The sequence below is a fragment of the Panthera pardus genome, unplaced genomic scaffold (genome assembly GCF_024362965.1).
Source record: "Panthera pardus isolate Hobbes unplaced genomic scaffold, ASM2436296v1 HiC_scaffold_1, whole genome shotgun sequence".
Lineage (NCBI taxonomy): Eukaryota > Metazoa > Chordata > Mammalia > Carnivora > Felidae > Panthera > Panthera pardus.
The window spans coordinates 19,913,650-19,937,197 of NW_026526654.1; the positions used below are offsets into that span (position 1 = coordinate 19,913,650).

At 42.1% G+C, this 23,548-nt stretch overlaps 1 protein-coding gene across 5 annotated transcripts in view; it reads right to left on the minus strand.

The window, feature by feature from the left end:
* Positions 1-23,548, minus strand: part of PCCA (propionyl-CoA carboxylase subunit alpha) — a 413,570-nt gene that overhangs the window by 15,713 nt on the left and 374,309 nt on the right. Inside the window, exon 22 of one of the 5 annotated variants that reach the window (XM_019443968.2) lies at positions 864-973. The exons of the other annotated variants lie outside the window; for them this stretch is intronic. Within the exon in view, the coding sequence (XP_019299513.2) occupies positions 911-973 (63 nt within the window). The 3' untranslated portion in view covers positions 864-910. The remainder of the gene's footprint in view (positions 1-863; positions 974-23,548) is intronic. 5 annotated transcript variants of the gene reach the window in all.

Genomic DNA, 23,548 nt, shown 5'->3' on the forward strand with positions numbered 1-23,548 from the left:
TAATAAACATTCCAGGCAGAGGGACTACTTATCAGCGATGAATTGTACCTCAAAGTCTTTCATTAGACCATGGCGGGGGGGTAGGGGGGTGGACGGAGAAAGAAGGGATAACATAATTGTACCAAATTGCATGGTTTTCGTAGCTGTGCTCTGTTTGCCTTAGAAAAGAAAACCCAACACCCCTAGGAGCAGGAGAGTCCACAGCAAAGTCACTTTTCTAGCTGGCAGCGCCCTCCCCGGCTCCCAACACGTGACTGGTCAGCACTGGGCCCAGCTGTCCAGGTTCAGTGTAGCACACAGATCTAGTTTTTTCCCCTTGTTTTTTGTACCATTTGACTACAAAATGTGAAGTCTAAATTCAGGGAAAGGCTCTTTCTGCACTGTGAACAATATGATTTATCACATTTCACCACAGTGGACAGGCTTAAAACCTAATTTTAGCTATATCACAAACAAGCCTTAATGTAAATAAAGAGCTGAGATCGTACCGAGCTCCATTTCTCCCCAGAAATTACAAGATCCTGACTAAAACTGGATCCTTTTACTATTTTTATAATTTTCCTATCTTTTGAATTCCTTTCTCTGTAGGACTCCTGCTTTGCTTGGAAAGAGATGTAAAAGAGTCACAAAACTCAGCGCCTTTAGATGCAGTCTTTGTTATTGATGAGATGTTCCTTTTCCTCTTGTATTTGTTTATTGTTCTTAAATCTGTTTGGGGGATAAGCGACTTATTGTAATCACAAGTAAAAAATAACAACGGGGTAAATGCCTCAGGAGAGGCCTCCTTGCAAATAGTTGGCTAAGAAACGACCTTTCTGAATATAAAGAGAGGAGGCAGCAAGAGGTTCTCTTTTTAAGATTACCTTTGATGTGTCCTGACCCCTTCAGCGTGCCCACACAAACACGCCTCTTAAAACAACGTCTTGGCTCGGCAGCCGTGCAGCGGACGCGGGGCGCGCTGGCGGGATGGGATCTAAGCGGGTGCAGCATATGGGCCCATCAGAATGAAGTGCCTGGTGAGAGCCATAAAAGCTTTTTGCTGCCCCCAGAAAAGAAGTCGTTTAAGAGTGTACACTACGGCTTTCAAAGCTTCTGATCAAAACTGCTATTTATTGGTTTCTCTGATTCTTACGGGGCTCAGGCAGAGCCAGCCAACGAGCTAAAAGAATTCAGGAAAATGCCCTATGACGCGCAAAGAGTTTGGTTTTTTACGCTAGGCATTTAAATATTCCTAAAGTGTTCCGTGAAACCTCCCTGGAGAGTTGTGCTTTTAAGTTGTTGTTGTTGTGGTTGCTACTGTTTTCAAGCAGATAAACCACAAACTTGAGGTTCTGGGGGTGGGAGTCCAAGATTTTAAAGGTTACTTGATAGGACGGAGAAGTACAATCCTAGAAGAACCCAGAAGGTTCTCACCCTGCAAGGTCACAAGAAACATCTGTGGGGCCTGAACTGGATTCGTTCTGGGTTCTTCGGTAGATGGAACCTCACTGTGGTTTTAGGGAGGTGCTCATAAACCACAAATTATCAAGCTCCGCATGGAGGAACTTAACGCTGAGAACAGGTGCTCTCCGGGGGGTGGCCTGGTCAGCTCAACCCATGTAGGAAGGACAGTGATGGGAGGGAACATTCATGGGAGGTGTTCTCTAATGACCCCAGCCAGAGGCTCTAAGCGAATGAATTTTATGGTGTCTGTAATGTAAAACCATGTCTAACAAAATTTCTCCCAAAAAGTTCAACAAGAAAGAAAGAGAAGGGAATCACACCAGACATAAAGGGTCAGGAAGAAAACTACAAGAGATGGACGCTTAAAAGGAACACAATGGAATTGTTTTTACAATGAACATACGGCTCTCAGGGCTCTCAGCATGGAACCTAACGAAGGGGGAAAAGGTGGGGGCAGAGAGCCATGGTAGTTGGGGGAGAAGCCATACGTGGTCACGGTTTGGGGTGGGGGGCGTATATGCTTTTTGGTCAGGTTGGTTAACAGAAACATCCTGCAAATGGGCAAGCCCACCCGTGCCAGGCACACACACAGCACACGCACACGCACACCACCGCGTAAAGCAGCCCTTGCTACGGCTACACTGCACTAGATGGTCACACAAAGTGCCTTGCCGCTGGTGTCTGCGCCTCCTTAGGGAGTTTAAATCCGTGCGCCTCTCTGTACGGCCCTGAGATTTACCAGCGACTTCACCAAGTCACACACCCCGAGTGCTCGCACCTGCAGGCCTTGGAGGCCTATGGGCTCCCAGCAGGATGAATGCTTCCAAGCTGCTTTGCATACTGTCTCAGTTGTGATTTCACCTTAAAGTAGCCCACCTCTGGTTTCCACTCCTATGCCATTCTTCCAAAACGATCAGGACATGTGCAGTTGATGAACTGCTCGTGTTTTCACACGGCAACCGTGGGCCATCTCAGTCAAGGGTAAATGGTGCACTTTGCTGGGAATTATGTTACATCAGTTCCCAAAACATCCTGAAGCACCGGCCATATACCGTATATCAACCCTCACTAAGTAAGGGAGGAGATGCATTTCTTCAGATATAAGGTTCTCCTCTTCAAAGTTTTCACCTTCTGGTCCCAAGGGTCTCCAACATTAAACTGCCTTTTCATTTCCACGGTGTGGCAGTGAGAGCTAACACTCCAACATGCCCCTAAAAATCTACTTTCCTAACTCTGAGCTGGAGAGCAAGTGTCAGTGTTCTTAAAGTGTCAGAAATGACTAGCTGCAAAAAAAAAAAAAAAAAAAAAGACACATCTTTAAAAACACTGGAGTTTCAGAAAACTAGAAAAAAAAAAGCCTCACTAAATATACATTAGAACACTGAGGTACATTTGGAGTCTTAATTCAACGGTTTTTGTTTTGTTTTTTGTTTCCCCCATTCCTGAGTTCTTTGTGGGATCACTATGAACACTGGAGGAAAACCACAGCAAGGGGTCAATGCCGTGCAAAATACAGCAGCATCGGGCCCAGCCAAACCAAACCGACCCTGCAAGAATCTGCAAGAAAAAATCTGCAAGAAACAATACCCCAAACAGAGAGAATCAGAGCCTGTGGCTGCCCTTCTCTGGGAGAGCCCCCCACCTCCACCAGCCCTGCCACCGCCGCCCCCCCCCCCCCCCCGCCAACACACACCCCGGGCCAAGAAGGTGAACCGAACAGGCGGCTGTCCCCGAGTCAGTACAGCTGCAACCAACGGAGCAGCCCCTCAGCATAATGCTGTGACAACTCCATCCGCACAGTCTCGAGGTAGCTGTCAATCAGGACGCATCATTTAATCCAACAGCACTCGGAGGACTTTCTCCGACAACCCACATGACAGCATATCTACAGCTCTATTTATATCAGCGCCCGGTTGTGTTTACAATGCTGTGGCAATTAGAAAAGATGCAACAGGCAGCAATATTATGGAGATTTCCAGTTCGCAGTATTGCCCCGTAAAGTGTGATCTTGCTTCGCAGAGTCAGGCTAAATGACAAAAGGCTATTTTCTTCACTCTCCGTGCTCAGACAGCACTTCATTTGCAGCTAGCTATAATTAGATTAATGGTGTAGTGCAGTACAAAGCCGGCCCACTTCACATCAGATAGCATATGAATTAGGACAAACACTTATTTCAATTCCAGGCAGAGAAAGCAATGACTGGGGTATTTAGCATACCCTTTATGGTGGAATGAGATGTTAATTGTGTACCATTACCTCTAAACTGCTTGCTTGTTGTATAAATCACTGTGCTAATTGATGCCGAGATAGAAATGTAGCCACAGGCAAGAAAGCAAAGGAATGAGAGCTGAAGATGTTGGATAAAGGATTATCGAGTAAAACCATATGGAGATGAGGTTCCTTTGAAACCTTTCCTTTCTGCCCAAGAGCACCAGTTCTTAAAAGTACAGAAAAACTCTTGTACTAAGAAAGCAAATTTCATTTTTCACATTCCTCTTTAAAAGCACCCGTTTCTTTTCGAAGTTCCTGTCTGTCAGCAATCTAAATAAGAGGTATGTGGAATTAATCTGAATATACACTTACAAACACAAGGAATGTGCAGTTTTCAAATAGTGAGAACTCCCTATCTGGGTCTTTGGCTCATGGGTTAATAAGGAACACCTGTCAACTACCTGAAGCAGATGTTTCCGACGCATCCATAGGGCAAAAATAAATTCTTTCCCAAGACCTGACCTGGAGTTGTTCTTAATAGACCAAAACCAAACACAAAAATCCGCTGGTTTCGGTGTGGTGTGTTATCTACTCCATTTGCGTAGAAAGAATTATTCAGGATGTGAGTCCAATGGGACAGGCCCATTCTGATCTGCCACTGAAACAATGATTTTACTGACATCTGACTAGGCCAGTTCATGATTTTGTATGAGAGTAAGGAATTAGAAAGGAAATCTTGTTTCTTGTCTGGCCCCCTAAAACTAGCAAAACATAATAAGCAGAAGCACGTAGTCATTTAAAAGCTTCAGTCTTGTTGTAAAATGCTACCCTTCTCTTTGTAAAATGTCCTATCAGTGCTCAACAGCTCCTATTAGGGTAAAAACGAGTGTCTCAGAAGTACACACATAGAAACCAAATGCTATACTCAAAAAGTCAAACTGTTGAAGGTCCACAGATAAACATGCTCTTTGGAAGTTTATAGATCAAGCGCATGCACTCCATGTATGTGATCACAATTCTTTTCCTAGCAAAGCAACAGTCAGGTGCAAATTACTGCTGTGCACTTTTTTACAAATCCAGCTGCTTAGTAATTAGCACTGTTATAACAAACTTTTACACAGAGAGCAAATATAGTGGGTCGACTAATAGTTCAAATTCTCAACTTCAGAGTAACAGTTAACATATCTGATTCTCGCAAACGCACTTTTGAGAAACGCACGTTTGAGAAACACCGTGTATGGCTTAGCCTTGCGAAATCCAAATATCACATCGACTTGTAAGACAATAAAAGAACGTCCCAAGAAACTGCATCATCTGGATTGAATTATCACCACTGAAACCTGGAGAAAAAAATCCAGAGCTGCTTTGGTGGGGGCAAGCCCACCTTTCACTGGACCATATAGTCTTTATATATCAGGAACACCTGCGTTGCAACCACCATGTCAAAGAGTTTAAGGTTTAGGTCATTGTGCTAATAAATAAATAACACGTGAATATATATGCATTACAGTACGCTTAATATAATACTTCAGTAAATACACACATACACAGAGAACAGGTACATGTATATAGAGCAACATCAAGGGTCCCCAAAATGGAAACCAATGCCGACAAAATAGTGTGATCTGTGCTGAAGTAACACCTCCCAAGCGTGTGGCTAGGTGACATAAATGGAAGTGCGCTGAAGAAAAGATCTGGAAAGCAGTGTAAGGGCCTGCCCCCAATCATTAATCACTTGTTTGGACCATTTAAACTAGAGCAGTACAGCCTGAAGCAAAACACCAACACACCCCTCGCTTGCAAGGCTGCGAGGCTGGTGTTAACAGGAGAAAATATATGGTTTCTGATACTGTGACCCCGTTCCCCAGCGTTTGCTACCTTTAATTGAAAAAGGCAGTTACACACAAAGTAAATCATTCAGTGAGGTGAGCTGTTTAATGACACATAATTGATAATGTCAATATGTGGCAGTGACATAATACGCCACTTTCAACACTGGCCCACTTACGGTTATGAATCAATCTATGCTCCAGGTTTTATTCTCTCACTGCTAAGTTGGTTCTCAAACTCCAGGCTTTTGCTGGGCCGATCAATGTGCCACAAGGAGCCACAGTGGTGCAACGATCTCATGAAGGACAGTTTTTGAGGCAAGAATCACAAAAGGAGAGGTGGGAGGTGAATTCCAACAAAGCAAAACAAGAAAAATACGTGAAGCCCACTTCTGCACCGCATCTTTCAAATTCTTGCTAAAAAAGACCAAGTATCCTTAGAGAAAAGAACTAATCTTAAGGCTGATATCAAAGCCTTTGAAGGAATGAGTAAGTTCGTGTGTTTCTCCGGCTCATTCCCAAAAGACAATTTCCTCGGAAGAGAAAAACATGGGGACATCTGTCAATCATGTAAAAATCTAACCTAATTTGTTTTTCCAATTTTGTTTTTCCTCAGAAACACGAGTCCTTCCAATTCTAATATCCTAAGATCAGCAACGCATCTTTTGTCACCATAGCACTGAAAATTAAATTGCAACTTAAACATTAAACCCGGCACTTAACCAATCCTATTTCCTCAGCCGTGTTCCACGGAGTTACCTTTGTTGCAATTTGAATCACTGGTGTCTCAAGATAGAGCCAAAACTGAAGGAAAAGCCACAGAGCTACTGTACAGGAAGCCAGCCCGCTCCCAGTTTGCAGGACAGCGCTGGCTGCGGGTCCTCAACGGGTTTCTGGAAGAGCGAGTCAGTGAATGGGGGAACTTCCCTGGTGCCCGGCGCTGTGGGGACGCAGTGTGCAGGTGTGCCAGGATAAAGGGGCCCAGCCTCTGCCTCACCCAGGTGCCCGCAAGCTGTCTAACAAGCAAGTACATATTCCACAAAGGTAATTTGCTGGAATAAGTGGCACTTTCCCATCCACAAAGGCAAGTCCATTGACAATGTTCTGTACAGAACTCACAAAACAGAACACACGCATTCTGTTTGATCAGGAGTCTCTGTGACACATTATGACTATAATGAGTCATTTCTTTCTTTTTCATACAAGAAAAATATTATAGATCTTTGAAAGCCTTGTGCTCAATTATGTAACAATACCAACATCTGTGAACAGTACAGGCTGTTTCTATTCTGTATCCTGAACAGTTTTACGTAATTACGCATTTATGAGGTATTTGGTAAACCAGTAAGAAGGTACCTTTTTAAAGCACTATATAATTTGGGGTACAATGAAGTGTTCTCTTGAAAATCTATAATTAGGGCAGCATCAGCTTACAGAAAAGTACAGGAAGTGTTATAAAAACACAATTATGTAAATAAGCACATAGGTAGGGAAGTGTACCATTTCGCTATGGTCCCTACGCCTCCATTTCCTCCTCTTCTATTTGAATTGTTCTGTGCTCATCTCAAGTTAAAGTAATGTTGTCTACAGAGCACAGAATAAGTGAACTCTGGGGAAAAAAGATAGGGATCTTGGCCTTCCCTGGAAAGTTCTTTAGTCCAGAGATGGAACATCAGAGATCTGGGGAGTGTGCCGATGCCATGGGGCTGTTCAACAGTGCTCTGGGCTTTATATGGATTTTTTTTAATGATACAATGTTCTTACTAGTATGAATTCACTAAAGAAACTCAGAATCTAATAAGGCAAAATGTTAGCTTATATTGGTCAGAAATTTGAAACTAAAATATTTCAAGGCAAAAGCAAACAAAAGTACAGAGGATAATATTGTGGAGTAAACTGTTGGCCAAGAAGATGAAAGCAGAAAACTAAAGAAGGGCACAGTATGCCAGCCACCCCAAAACATGCCCTTTCGCTGAAAGGATTGCTTTGAGCTGGAAGCAATGAGCTCTCTTCCCTCCCCTTCTGGTCTAGAAGCAGGTGTCTTTCTCTCATACACAAGGAAGAGAACTGCTCCAGAGCTACTCTTACGGCCTGAGAAGGCTCTTATCGGCATGAGAAACCACACTAAAAATACCATATTTATCCTATATTTCCTAGTTACCTTCCCACAACTTACTCCCACCCCCAGAAGTCCCAAACCTCCTTTCCTTTGTCCCCACACTATAGTGTCCTTTGTTAAGATAGTATAAACCCCCCACATTCTAAATGTCTTATTTTACATTTCTTTGGGAACTCCCATGTATAAGTGTAACATAATCTATTTTTTTCTTTTGTTAAGCTGCCTTTTGTCAGTTTGATTTGCAAGGCTCCAGGCACTGAAATCTAAAAGGTGAGAAGAAAAAGTTTTCATCTCCTACACAACCCAACAACCCCTGGTCCAAAGTACTGGGAATGATCTTGTCAGGGAGGAAGAAATTTCCTCTGCCATTCAAGGTCCTTCTAGCTGGATTAAGGATCAGGTGGACATAAGATGAACAGAAGATCAAATTTAAAATTGTAGTTACAGGAAATCCACACAGACATGAAATCGCAAACACAGGCAAAATAAGGCATCTCTGTCATGTTGAACACTGAGGAGAAGGGGGTATGGGTCTGGGACCTCAAAGGGAAGGAATGTAACCTTTAGGAAGAATGAGAAAGAATAAATGTTTGGTAAACAAGTGTTTGCTGGGCCACTCAGAAACAACAGAACATGGAGGACTTGGATCAAACAGGCCTTGCTAGCTTCCTCCCTATCTACTGTACCTGGCTCAAGGTGTAACGTAGTCATCTGTGGTGACAGCTCTCTTCCTGGAGCAGGCCCCCTAACTAAATTCTTTTTAGGCAGTTGTGCGGGAGATAAAGAGCTTTTCCTGAATCTGCTGGGTTTTGATTGCTTTTAACTCAAAATTATCTTCATACCAAAGGGCCCATTTTGCTGTGGCCTGCCCTTGGCCTGTGCAATCTATCAGGGGACTGCTTAGCAATTTTATAGTTTAGAATTCTTACATATCTCAGAAGTTTAACCCATGCTACTAAGTGGACTTCTGGCATGTCACATGTTGCACATTATACAGAAGATACAGTATTGAAGACAGACAAGCCCTATAAAGCCATGTGGACAACAGAGGTAAAAGGAGATGTGGCCACCATACTGGAAGCAGAAGAGAGTTCAAAGAAAAAAAAGCACAAGTCTTTGAAGCCAAATGACCTGAATTTTGATATCCCAATAGATTCACCTTTTGGCCAAGTGATCTAACTTCTCAGAACAAATCTCTTCATTTCTAAAATCAAGATAAAACATGGATTAAATGACTGAGAGATTAAACTGAAAAAGTTTTGCAGACTAAGTAGCAAGTGCCTGACAGTAACCACTCACCAAATATGATTTCCTCTTTCCTTCCCAAGTACCTCTGATTGTCAAAGAAAAGACAGTGGTAGTTGTGATTTTTTTAATTGTGTATTGTAAAGCATCATGGAATAGCAAATTCTATTTGTTACAATTCTAGTTCTATGGTTCCACATTAAGGAAATAGACTAAATTTTTCAAAATGACACCTGGCTCTAAGATCAAAGAAAAGAAGTTGGTTCTGATATTAAGAAGGCATCCAGATCGGGCAGTGCAGGATTCTATGGTCATCCTTTCCTTAGATAATGTCATACTCAATTAGTGAAAGAGTATGGTTCATTCATTCAAAAACTATTTATCACGCACATATGGGCAATATGAGAATACAATATAAATAAGAAAAATTGGCTCCTGACCTCAAACACCAGAATCTGGCCAGAGAGAAAAGACATTCATAAATAACACAAATATAAATATAGATGAGGACTATAAATCATGTAATCAATGTGAGGGGAGCTTTTTTATGTTAGCCCCTCTCTTGAAATGAAGTGAAAGGAAAAACAAAACACTTTTTCATACTCAGAATACTCTGGCCACTAACTGTGTGGGCATTTTCCCCACACCAATTCAATTCAGTTCTGACACTGTCTACCTGCAGTTAGTGTCAGACCTCCCAGGTTAAGGGCTCAGTCCCACAAGACTGGCCCCACCTCAGATGCCAATCACAAGTCCAGGCTGTCACCTGTGCTTCTGATGGACCTGCTATAAATAAATTGGAGGCTCCCACAACTCCCTCCTCGGATTTGAAACTTTGTTAGAATGGCTCACAGAACTCAGGAAAATAGTTTGCTTACTAGATTACTCACTTATTACAAAAGAAAACCCCTCAGGAACAGCCAGACTGAAACAATGCAAAGATAAAATATGAGGGAGGGTGCAGAGCATCCATGACCATACCAGGTGTGCCACCCTCCTGGCACGTCAACCCACAACCTCTCCAAACCTCTTCAGTTAGAGTTTACAGAGGCTTCCTTATGGAATCATGATCCATTAAATCATTGGCTGTTAGTGGTTAGTTTAACTTCCAGCCTCTATTCTCTCCCCAGAGTTTTTTTTTTTTCTTTTTTTCTTTTTTTGGTGGTGGGGGGGGGGGGGGGTAGGGCTGAAAGTGCCAGAACTCTAATCACCTTCTTGGTTTCCCTGGAAACTAGCAACCCCCCCATCCTTAGAGGCTTTCCAAAAGTCACTCATTAACCTAAGCTCAGGTGTAGCTGGAAGGGGCTTGTTATAAATAATGAAAGATGCTCTCTTTACCTTTATCACTCATTTCACTTAGGAAATTCCAAGGGCTTTAGGAGCTCTATGCCAGGAATAGGACAAAGAACAAACATGTATTTTTTTTTAATTTTTTAAATGTTTATTTAGTTTTGAAAGAGAGACAGAGCATGAGCAGGGGAGGGGCAGAGACAGAGAGAAACACAGAATCTGAAGCAGGCTCTAGGCTGTAGGCTCCAAGCTGTCAGCACAGAGCCCAATGTGGGGCTCAAACCCATGAACCATGAGATCATCACCTGAGCCAAGGCTGGACACTTAACCAACTGAGCCACCCAGGCACCCCCAAACATGTATTTCTTATTACAAATCACAGTATCTCATGAAGTCAAAATTCAGACACCAAAATGCTTGGGCATATTCTCCGAGAAGACACTGGAGGCTGTACTGGGTATTCCAGAATTCATCAAAACACATAGATCTAAGTCTCTCTCTCAAGCACATGTAAACACACAACTTATTTTTCACACCTCAGTCTCCTACATTTGGAATTTCCTCTGATAATATTCTTAGCCTAATAATGTGGCCTTCTATTCAATTCTCATGAGCATACTACCTGGAAACTTTGCTGTATCTATGCTAATCTATCATAATCTTGCCCCAGACTTAGGGTCTATGTTCTAAATTCTCAGGGCAGGAGAATTCATATTTGAGGAAATTGAGAGATTTATAAGTGAGAGAGAGAACTGGGGACTGAGTTTGTGAGTGAACTTTGAAAACTCTTATAAAATTTAAGATTTCTTTTATGAAGTGAGCAAGAGTTAAAGACTTGTAAGAGTCCTATAATAAAGAAGTATATAAAACAAGCTAATAATCCCCCCTCCAATCCCACTCCCCTGAAGTCATGAAATAATTTGGATTGTAAATCTACTCATGTAAATCTATAAAAACATAAACATACATATCTATTTTTATAAATGCATCCACTCTGGGTACAATACAACAAGGAAGCTGCCTTATCTAAAAAGGGGGGAATTCGGGCACCTGGGTGGCTCAGTAGGTTAAGCATCTGACTCTTGATTTTGGCTCCGGTCATGATCTCATGGTTCATGGGATCGAATCCCCCATTAGGCTCTGTGCAGATGGCCAGATGGTGTGGAGCCTGCTTGGGTTTCCCTCTCCCTGCCCCACCCCCCACCCCCACCTCTCTAAATAAATAAATAAATAAATAAATAAATAAATAAAACATTTTAATAAAAATAAATAAATACAAAGGGGGAAATCCATGGTATTTTGCCAGTCAGCATCCTTGACTATCAGTTTTTAAACACAGGAAGGAAGTTAGGTTACTTCTTTTTGCATGCTTAGCTCATCTGAAGCAGAGGGAAAATTCCCATATACCCCTGTGTTGTTCCCAACCCCCTTCCATAGTACACAGACTCTGCTATGACAACTCCAGAATGCAGAAAAATAGCCCCAACTGGCCCGGCTGGTCCCTCTTCCCCAGGACTCAGCTCTCTTATTCCTGAGGACTATGAGGCACAGTTGTAAATGTAAGAAGGCGTTGGGTATGCTGCCCCTCAGCTTCTCAGGCCCTTCCTCCCAAGGCTGCACTGACAAACCATGTCTGCCGTCTGCTCTATCCCCCTGTCCTTCACTCAACTTCATTCTCGTTTTCTCTAATTGTCCCCGAGAGCATGACCTGTTATCTGTATGGAGCAGATAACCAAGCCTGGTTGCAATGACTCCACAATAATGTCCCGGAAGCTGTCCTTCGCTCAAATACTAATATTCATATCAATCAACATAAAGCTCTCTTAACTTTACAAACTGTTAACCACTCAGTGATTTTTCTGAGTCTAGAAGGTCAGAAATGCCAAAAGAAATCACCTGAAGCTTTAGTCATAGAATCTAGGATCATTTCCCTGTGGACTTACTCCTAAGCAAAAGCTGTCTAATCAAATTGAAAAACACCTAACACTTTTACAATTACAGTTAAATAATGTTACACAGCAGTCCACGAAAATAAGTCTAGGAAACACTTCACTTGTGTCCAGAACCCAGAGACCAGGAGGGCTGACTATCAGTTAGTTCTTCCACTGGAATATAAGGTCAGGAAAGAGAGAGCCCCAGGAGGGCTGGGATGGGACCGTGGCTGCTGGGCTGACTCACCCCATGGCATCTACGTTAGTGAATCCACCCTAGATCACAGGCCGGGCCACTGTTTCACAGCCTTAGACTTCCTCAGACTTAGACTGTGCTACAGACTTCCTCTATAGCACAGAATGGGTCATTCTCAGCTAGATGGGTTTGCTTGTCAAGCTCACAAGAAACTGATGTGTGAAAACCATCCTGTAAATTTACAATCAGAAATACATTTGTAAAGGGAAGTAGCACATCCCGCAAGTGTAGTGTGTGTGTGTAGACAAATTATATCCATGGTTGTTTGATACACATGGAATCAGCAGAAGCGGCATCAAGGGGCCTTCAGCAGTGCTCTCCATTAAGACAGCACAAGTAGTGGTTCTCCACCCAGAAGACTCAAAACTCACCCAGAGGGCTGGTTAGAGCAGATTGCTGGGCCCCACCTCCAGGGTTGCTGACTCAGGACTGGGTCGGGGATTGTATTTCTAATAAGTTCCCAAGAGACGCTGAGGTGGCTGATCTGGGACCACCCTTGGAGAAGTGTGGATGTAAGGCACCCTACTCCACTATTGGAGCAGCCTTTTCAGGGGGCCTATCTTAGACCTTCAGGGCTGCTGTAACAGAAAGCATGCATGTGTGGCTTATAAATAACAGACATTTATTTCCACAGTTATAAAGTTTGGGAAGTCTAAGATTAAGGCACTGGCAAATTTTGTGTCTGGTAAGAGCCTGCTCTCTGGTTCACAGACAGCCATCTTTCTGTTGTGTCCTACATGGTAGAAGGGCAAGGGATATCTCTGGGGCCCCTTTTATTTTTTTAAAAATATTTTATATTTAATCACATATTTTCCTTTTGAGCTTTTTAGTTTTTTTCTTTAGAGACAGAGAGAGAACAAGCAGGGGCGGGGCAGAGAGAGGGGGAGACACAGAATCCGAAACAGGCTCCAGGCTCTGAGCTGTCAGCACAAAGCCTGATACGGGGCTTGAACTCACAAACTATGAGATCATGACCTGAGCCAAAGTTGGACGCTTAACCGACTGAGCCATCCAGGAGCCCCTAAAGAATGCGTCTTTGACTCTTGCTCTGGGTAGAAAAATCTTCTGAGTGACATAGTCTTTCTTCATATATGATAATCACTGATAAACCTAAGAAATTATCAGTATGGGGTGCCTGAGTGGCTCAGTCAGTTAAGTGCCTGACTCTTGATTTTGGCTCAAGTCATGATCTCACGGTTTGTGGGATCGAGCCCCATGTCAGGCTCTGTGCTAGTGGCACAGAGCCTGCTCAGGATTCTATCTCTCTCTCTCTTTCTGCCCCTCCCTGCTCATGTGCCTACCCCCTCTCTCTTAAAAATAAACAAACTTAAAAAAAAGAGAGAGAGGAGGTCACAGAAACCTCTGATTTATAGCCAGTCAGTCAGAGTACAAGTAACAATTTGGATTTGCGACTGGTGTCAGCATTCTCTTTCTCCAACCGTGCAAGCTCACAGAGGAGTTCGTCATAAGGGGTCCTGGATAAGAGGGGACCTTTGTCATCTCAGCCTTTGTTGTCTTGTTAGAGCTGGTAGAGTCCCAATCCAGTAGTACCTGCTCAGTGTGACAGCTTAGCAGATCTGTGACTGAGGTGTCTCACATTCTCATGGGAAACCAGGGACACTGTTTAGGCTATACTATTCCTACTGCCTGTGACAATGAAGTCTGCTTTCCAAGGCTAACCCTGGGAGTGAACTTCTGGACTTGTGAGGGCTCCATTTCTTATACTCTCCTAAGGGGACAGCTCTGAGGGGTGTCCATGATTAAGTTATAAAAAGGCTTATTGGTTTGAGTTGTTATTGAGATTAAAATAAGATTCTACTCAACGGCCAGATGATGGATCCTTTGAATGGACAAACTTCTATATTGTAATGTTTTTTTAATTTTAACTTAATTTTTTTATTTTAGAGAGCGTGTGTGCATGTGGGGGAGAGGAGCGGGGTTGGGAGGGAGAGAGAGAGGGAGAATCTTAAGTAGGCTCCGTGCTCAGAGTGGAGCCCAATACAGGGCTTGATCCCACAGCCCTGGGATCATGACCTGACCCGAAATCAAGAGTTGGAGGCTCAACTGACTGAGCCACCCAGGCACCCCAGAGCACCAGGGGTATTATACAGGCTCCTCAAGTAAACACTAAAAGTCAGGTAGTGAATTCAGCAGAAGCACCTGAATGGCCAGCAGACTAGCTCATCTTTCTCTTACAATTCCTTCTACTTTCCAGAGCCCTGAGATCAGGCCCTGCCAGCCGCAGGCCTTCATACACAATGTTCTCTGCAGATATATCCTGGACCCCCAGTGCAAAGAATTCATGTCCCCTGGACAGCAACAGATTTTTTAAGTTATAAAGCTCTTTTGACCTCCATTTTCAGAAGATCTTGCCAAACTTAGGAAGAAATTAGAAAGATTCGTGGCCATTTACAACCCCCTTCACAGAGGAAACAGATGACGAAATTTCTTCTAGGCCTTACTACAAATGATCAGCTGGAAGCCGATGTTTGGGGGCTGATAAAAGCCAAGACTGAATTATGCTTTCAGGAAAGAGAGCACCCAAAGTCCTTTTTAAAACACTTTATATAGACTTTTAAAAGATGTAATGCATTAAACCCTGAAGTTCTAGAACACAGAAATCTTTTAATTCTAATTTTAGTTGGAATGCAAGTCTTCTCCCTGATATAAAGAAGCAAATTGAAGAAAATTTAATTAGATGAGCAGGTCAGTCCCTTGATATTCAAACTGCAATCTAGTTCTTTGGGGAATTACAAACAACTGTACTGTCTTGGTGGTCTCTACAATACCAGAAATGTGGTTTGAGAAGCAATTCAAACCTCCCCTATTCATCTCAAAATACTTCTAGGTGCATACAATTCAGGACATTAGAAACAGGATTGTCTTGCACTTAAAGAAAGGGAAAAAAATGAAAGTAATCACTCTAGACCTCTGATAGGAGGCAGATATACCCCCAAAACTCCTTGAAGAAAAGTTGGATACTTACTCTGTACCTTGGTGATGTGGATTTTCTACCTCCATCTTCTCTAGGATGTCATATTTTTCTACCTCTGGATGGGTCATCAGGGAAATCATTCAGTATTAAAACTAGTTTAAGTTTGTTGGTTTAATTAACATAGACATGTCTTTAGAGTTATCAACATTCAATAGAATACTTTTATTCTACCCAGGCTTACTAAATATGTTTAATACCTCTTGCAAATTTCAACAGCAAGAAAAACAGCCTGGGATGATGGCTGACTTTGTCTACTGTCTCAAGAAGTTTTTGTGAGTAAACATATGTTGGAATTTACATAGATGTACGTGGGTAAGAGTCTTTAGGTGAACTTCTTCACAATATATTTTATGCTATGTGTACTTAAAAATAGCTTTCAAAACCTTCTAGCTACCTCGAAACTTTCCAGCTTTGCTAAGTTTGGGGAGTTTTCTGGTGTCAACAGTTACTCTCTTGTTAGTTCTTCTTTGACCCCAATGTTGCTGCCCCTGAATGAGATCATACACATCATTTGAAGGGTGAGATTAGAGAAAGAAACATGTTAATACAGACTGAAGGTTTCTCTGGTTCTGTAAGTGACCTTCTGAGGTTGGAGAATACCTCTGGGCTCAAAGTATCTTCTGGAAAGGGGTTCTCTTTAAATGTTTACAGATTATAGATAGGCTGAAACCAGCTATAACCACCCAATATCTGGGCAACTGGGGGAGTATTCATTTGATCTCTTGGTTTATTAAAAACTATGGGGAGGCTAAAAAAAAGTCCTAGAAAAGTTGGCAAGGTAACTTCAAATGGAATGCATATGTTATTACACAAAACTTATTAAGTACAAATCCCTTGAAAAGAAACTTTAATATTAAAGAAATTATAATATATCCCAAGGAGAATTCTAGTCTCAATAAATGACAGCAAATATAAGTACTAGATCACTACTGCCTTTGGTCTGGCATCTGCAAGAGGAAATTATACACTCAACCAGTTTGACTTCTATGTGACTTTCAACCTTTCTACAATCTTGTTAGAATGTGGAGAATCTGGAAACTCCATTCATTTTAAAACTAATTGCCTCAATCTGAAGATGGTCCCAGGAGAAAAGGAGTTGAACTAGAATTGTTTTAGCTCTTTTCCTGGACAGTGGGACTCCATTCTTGCCAAATTTCTTACTTCAATTAAGTTCAGAGCCAGAGGGATTTGAGGATGGGATTCAAATATTGTCCATCTTAAAAAAAAAAATCTGTTATTCATTCTCCCCCAATGGCAGAAGCATGATTTAATTGAATATTCCTTCAAACTCTATAGACTCTTAAGTTAGGGACAATTAAATACTAGCACCTCCAGAAAAGTCTCACATAGCCTAAGAACCAGAAACATAAAATATTGTTTTCCTTGGCTTCTTCTGTGTCATTCTGAAAACTGTCCTCTGTGAGAGAAAAAGTTTTATTTTTAATATCAAATATATTTAAGATTTATTTCTATAAGGAAGTCTGTCAAAGTTCACATGAGCCCTGGTCTTATTTTTGCCACTCAAGATGATGGGACAGATATGCTCCTTTGTGGCCAAGTGCTCTGTGGAGAAGTGCTTGTCGCAATGAGCATCAGTCCATCTTGGAAACAGCAGCAACCCATGCTCTTTATCATGAGAAGGCATGACATGAAAGGCTGAAACTAACTTTACCAAAGTATTATTCATCCCAACATAAACGTCTGTCTCGAGACACCCTACAGGCTTGCCTGTTACCCTGCCAAATAAAAGAGGTCAAACGGTACCAGAAGGGGAGGAGGAAGCCACGTGGCCTAGAAACAGTGACTCCTGGTCCAGAGGAAAAAAGTAGAAAGAGTTTCTCAAACATTAAAAGCCATCAATATCGGAATCACAAATATTTCACTAATATCTCCTGGGGAACAGACTGATATGCCATTCTCTCTGCCCAATACTCCAGTGGAATGAAACTATCTCCCAGGTCAATAAGCTCCAGTATGGGAACACTGTTGCTGACAAAGGAAAAAATCTTAGTTTCTAGGCCTATTTTTAGGAACAGCAAAGGCTGTTGGTATTTTAGAAAAGGTAAAGCAGTTCCATGCTAAGCAATGGAAGGAAACAGTGTCCTAGGCATGGATTGCACACCTGTGATTTCTACCTATAACAGGTGGAAAGGCCTCCACCTGTCAATCCAACTCATAGTTTTCCACCACAGTATGAACTGACAGCAGTGATTTTGCCCGCCAGGCTAATACAAATCTTGTCTGCTGTCATTGCCAAGCTCTCAGAACCAGAGAACTGAGTCAGTACCTTGTTCAAAAACAAAATGGACAAAGGGGGCGCCAAGGTGGCTCCATCAGTTAAGCATCCAACTCTTGATTTTGGCTCAGGTCATGATCTCACAGTTCGTGGGATGGAGTCCCGTGTTGGACTTTGTGCTGATAGTACGGAGCCTGCTTAGGATTCTCTCTCTCCCTCTATCTTTGCCCCTCTCCCACTCACATTCTTTCTCTGTCAAAATAAATAAAGAAATATTTTTTAAAATTGGACAAGGTTTGAGGGCAGAATACAAAATCTTTCTCTACTATAAAAAAATCTGCTAACATAATACTGCTGAGTCCTTAAACTGCTTGTATTCTAGAAATATCACTTCAAAACAGTTCAATGGGAGGAGTTGATTTTTAAACATACTTAAAGAATATACTTGGTAGAGGGGCCTGGGTGGCTCAGTTGGTTAAGTGTCCAACTATTGATTTCAGCTCAGGTCATGATCTCATGATTTATGGGATTGAGCCCTGCACTGGGCTCTGTGTTGACAGCACAGAGTCTGCTTGGGATTCTCTCTCTCCCTCACACCTCCCTCTCTCCCCTCTTGTGTTCTCTCTCTGCCTCAAAAATAAACATTTTTTAAAAAGAATACACTTGGTAGTAGAATACTATTCAACCATAAAAAGGAACAAAAAACAGGAAACTGACACTTGCTACAACAGGTGAACCACAAAAAAATATTATGCTAAGTGAAGGAGGCCAATCACAAAAAGTTATATAATCTATGATTCCAATTATACAAAACATAAGAACAGGAAAATCCAGGCGCAGAGAGCTGACTAGTGGCTGCTGCAGGCTGGGGAGAGAGGGGTATGAGTGATGGCTAAGAGGTACAGAGTTGCTTTTTGCGTTGGAACTAGAGAGAGGCCACAGCCCTGCAAATGTACTAAATGCCACAGAATAGTATATTTTAAAATAATTAATGGCAAATTTTATGTTACATAAATTTTGACTCAATTAAAAGAATACGGTTGGCCACATGAATGTAGTAAAGCATTCACATTAAGGCTCTTTAGTTAGAAATACTGGATTATGCTACCTGATTTGGGGCTGGCACTGATACACACATCGATGTGATGACCTCCATTAGTTAGGGATCATAGTGTCTGGTACACAGAAGATAGTCAAAATTGTGGATGAAAAGTAAAAAGAAACTATGATCATTTTGGCCAAGCTCTGCATACCTCTACCCGAGCAAGAGGAGGCAAAAAGCAGATAGTTATGAAAAGTTCCAATGCTGAAGAATGAAATTCTCTGAGCCTCAGAACTAGTAATTTCTTAGAAATTTATAGGGTCTTGAAAACCTCAAGGAATTCTTCTGAACATGTATTTTTGCCCAGACATCATTAAAGCTCAGACAGAGGTTCATAATCCTTTTCTCACTCACAGCATCGCTAATGTCCACTTTCCAAAGATGACCTCACTTCTAGAACAAAGGAGATGTCTTGACACGAATTTAATTTGGAGACTCTTGGAGAATTATAGCAGTTTCTTGACAGGAGACTGGAAAAGTCCTGGGCAGTCCAAATGTATTTGCTACCTCATACTTGGGTAAGTTAGCAACATTTGCCACAAAAATAAAAATTTCAAATTGGCTGAGTGTCAAAGAGCATAGAGAGCCTACACCCATTCACCACTCCACAATTTTAACTTCTTACTCAAGCCAAAGAGTAGCAGGCTTCTCGGCTATATATTGCAAAGCCAGATTCAGGTTGATTTTTGTTTTATTTGCATCATTTTTCCTATTTTTATTTTCAATAATTTTTATGCTGGAAAAGATGAGACAAAAAAGTGACATGAGCTTTTTGCAAAGATAATTACCTTCTCTGAGAAAGAAATCAATTTCCAGTGGAATAAATTGCATCCCACTGATGATGTAACTTGTACAACTATCAAATACTGTGATTTTCCCTCTAATGCCCACATTTCTGCTACTTTTGGCTCTGTGAATTAGGGAAGAGAGGACTGTAGAATTCAGAGACAAAAAAGACCCCACAATTCCTGAGAGAGAGCAGGACCTTCACTTCTAGCTTCCCATGAGACCTCACACACTCAGATTTCCATCTGAGGATTCCATGATTGGAGAACTCAATCTCAGAACTCAAGATGCCAACCACTGCAGTTTCCTAAACATATCATGCTATTTCATGGCTCTATGGCTGTGTTCATGGTATTGTAGCCTTCTAGAATATCCTCCCCAGATTCCTTTGGCTGGCTGATTCAACAATCATTCCCTAAGTCACCGCTGAGGTGTCATCACGTCGGGGGATTCCATGGCTCCCATGGCACCCTGGCTGTCTGTCATACCTACCATGCTGTGTGAAAATGACCAGTTTAAGTGTCAATTTCCTTTACCAGACAACTAGAAAAAGGAAAAGTAGTAAGTTTAATGCAGAGAAACTGGACAAATCCCACCTTAACCAAGTAATCAAAGTAATATCACCAGTGATGGGACATGTGCCTCTCTCCCTAGGATGTACTGAGGGCACAACACACTTCGGTGGTATTCCACACTTTGGTATACATTCCGAAAATGTATAAATTCATCTGACTATAACAAAACACCAGACAAACCTAAATTGAGACCCATCTGACAAAATAAAAGACATATCTTAAAAAAATGTAAAGGTCACATAAGACAAAGACCAAGGAACTCTTTTCGAATGAAGCAAAGTAAAAGAACATGAAAAGTAAATGCAATGTGTGTTTCTGAATTAGAGCCCCAACCAGAAAAAAAATTATTTTCTTTTACTATAAAAGACATAAGTAGGAAAACCAGCAAAACTTTAAAGGCTTTTAGACTAGATAATATTACTGTGCCAATGTTAACTTCCTGCACTGTGGTTATATAAGGGAATGCTGTCCGGACTTTAAAATAAGTTGCTAGCAACTTAACTAAAATCGTTCAGAAAAACAATCATGGGGGTGTGGGATGACACACAATAAAGCCACCGCAACAAATGTTATACATAGTAACATGTTATACAAAACGTTAACATTTGGGGAATCAGTGAAATTATACGGACATTCATAATTGTACTATTTTTGCATTCTTTCTAGAAGTCTTAAATTATATCAAGATAGGTTTAAAACTTTTTTAATTATAAAAACCTAAAGAAAATTTTCCTTTTTGATGAGAATAATAATGTACAGGATTAGAAACGCATATGCTATGTTCAGGGTGGATGAGAAAATCTGCAGTAATTACCTTTTTTTCCCCCCGTGCAGTAATTACTTTTAAAGTGACATCAGTGGCTACACAGAGTGCTAATTGGAAGTTGGCACGATTCCAGGTCACTGATATGCTCTCCCAGATTAACCCAACAAACTGGACAGCGTTGCAATACAAGGAATTTTCTTTACTTGTATAGTCGTAAGTGGGAAGCAAATACACTGTCCATAATGGTGAGCTCTCTACCTGCTTTAGAAATAAATATTTTTCTCACAGTCTTTACAAACTAAAAAACAAAAACAAACAAACAACAAACTCCACCTTAAAGGTAATGATCCTACAAATACCCTACACAAAAGATAAGGAACAATAATGTTGTGCCAGGACTAGGGTTTGCAGCCGACTGATCCTCACTGCCAGCAGGGGAATCATCTCTATGGGGTTGGTCGTTTCCGAGGCAGCATTTTCTAGGACAAGATTAAATTAACTGTTCTAGTGGCAGGGCTACAAAACAAAGAGAGTAAGACACTGCGTCTGCCGTCAGGAAGTTTACCATGACACGTGAGGAACACACGTATAGAGGTGAGTCGTGGGCCCAAGCATAATGTGGAAACCAGCGAGGGGTGGGAGAGCTGCAAGGACTCACAAGGGAGCTCTCTATAAACACCTCCATGTAGGGAAAGGAATCGATTTATTGCCCAGCCACAGAAGACCTGCACAGGGAGGCAGAGTTCAATCCAACATAAGGAAACAATTTCCAACAGAGCTCTCCAACAATACAATAGGTGGCCTTGTGAAGTAGTAAGCCTCGCCACCAAATACATTTAGGTATATCCAGGATGTACTCTTCAAGTCCTACAAGAACCAAGGATTCTTATTACATCATCTAGGCTGAATCACTGAAGGTCACGTTTCTCAATGCAGCATCCCTGGCCTCTAGCCACTAGATGTTGTAGTCCCCCTTTCCAGTTGTCACAGCTGAAAATATCTCCATTCATTGCCAAATGTCCCCTGGTGGTGGGCGGAGGTAGACTGTCCCTAGCTGAGGGACTCCAAACAAGCAAATTTCTCTGAGTGTCCGTGTTGAGAAAATGAAATACCATAGAATTTCAGAGGGAGGGCCTAAGGTAGTCAGAGGACTTGTGGAGAAGGTAAGACTGGAGAGAAGTCTTGGAGTAAAAGAATTCTGAAGAAGGGCAGAGGAAGCAGTGAGCTTCCTTGGAAAAGTATGCTAGGAATCAAGATGTAGAAGAGGTAGGAAAGAACAAGACTGCAACAGGACTATTAGGAAGACAGCTGGCCAAGCAAAAGCGTTCAACAGTAGATAAAACTAGGAGTATTTGTAATGTTGTAATGTGTTGAAGGAATTTCCAATCCAAAGTCAAGGCTGCTTAGGTTAGTATCCATGACCTACCCATATCATGGGAAAGTCAAAGGTGAACGCAGTCCTATCCAGAGACAATGTTCTGGAAGAATGATGGCATCCTGGACAGTTAGGCAACACACCATATTATCCACTCCTCCATTTTCAAAAAATATAAATGTTTGCTCTCTTATCTACCACTGCTCTCTACATGTGAATGACAGAGATTTGACTGTCATTTTAAAGTCCACATGGAAGAGAAGCAGATGGCAAGTGAGTGGTGGGTAGGGAGAGGAAGAGAATAACAGTCATCAGATGCTGGACTGAAATGCATCAGATTTCCTGAAAGATGGCAGAATGTTAACATTTTCCAATATTCAAGCAATGCTCACATGCCAAGAAGGTTGGAATCTGCAGGTGTATGGATGACCAATACTTCAGTCTTTATTTCGTTTGGTTCTATAGATCCAAAACTGACCCCAAGTGAGTTTTCTCAAATCACGCTGTGGTTGTGAGAAAACTGGGCATGTGGCAGAGTCTGATCAAGGCTAGCGCCAGCCTTAAGAATCAAGCTTCCTGGGGTGCCTGGGTGGCTGAGTTAGTTAAGCGTCCAACTCTTGGTTTCGGCTCAGGTCATCATCTCAGGAGTCGTGAAATCAGGCCCTGCATCAGGCTCTGCGCTGACAGCATGGAGCCTGCTTGGGATTCTCTCTCTTCCTCCCTCTCTCTCTCTCTGCCTCTCCCACCCACTCACATGCTCCCTCTCTCAAAGTAAATAAATAAGCATTAAAAAAAAAAAAAAAAAAAAGAACTGAGCTTCCTTAGACTAGGCTGGTTCTCCTCTCAGCATGGCGCTCAGATACACCCAGGAAGGCTCTGGAAGGGCTCACGTTCAGAGAATCTATTGCAATCTTGGAGACTAAAGGGAACACTTCTAGTGTTCCTCCTCTGGACAGGCACTGGTTGGCAGTGCAGCAGGGTGGACAGCTCACATCCATGACACCTCTGGAGGTCTGAGAATGCCAGGAGGCCCACTGGCAGTTGAGGTAGGCTGGTCCTGGGGCCCCTACATCTGTGCACTCAACTGAGGGAAACAGCAAACACCCTTCTGCTGACTCCTCTGTCTTCTGCCGTTCAGAAAAAGGATGGTCTATCTGAGCAGTCACGGAGGGGCAGGAAGCTGCTGGCTTCTGCAAGAAACCTATCAAACCTATTGGACCACCTCCAAAAGGTGCAAATGAACCTTTCCTAAGTAACTCTTCCCCTGTATTCCAATATACTTCTGAAATGGGCCCTCCAATTGACGTTCACCAGGTTCTTTATGGAGTAGAATTCAGCATCACTCTTGAGAGTTATCTACCATTTCCACTTGTTCTTTCGGGGCGTATG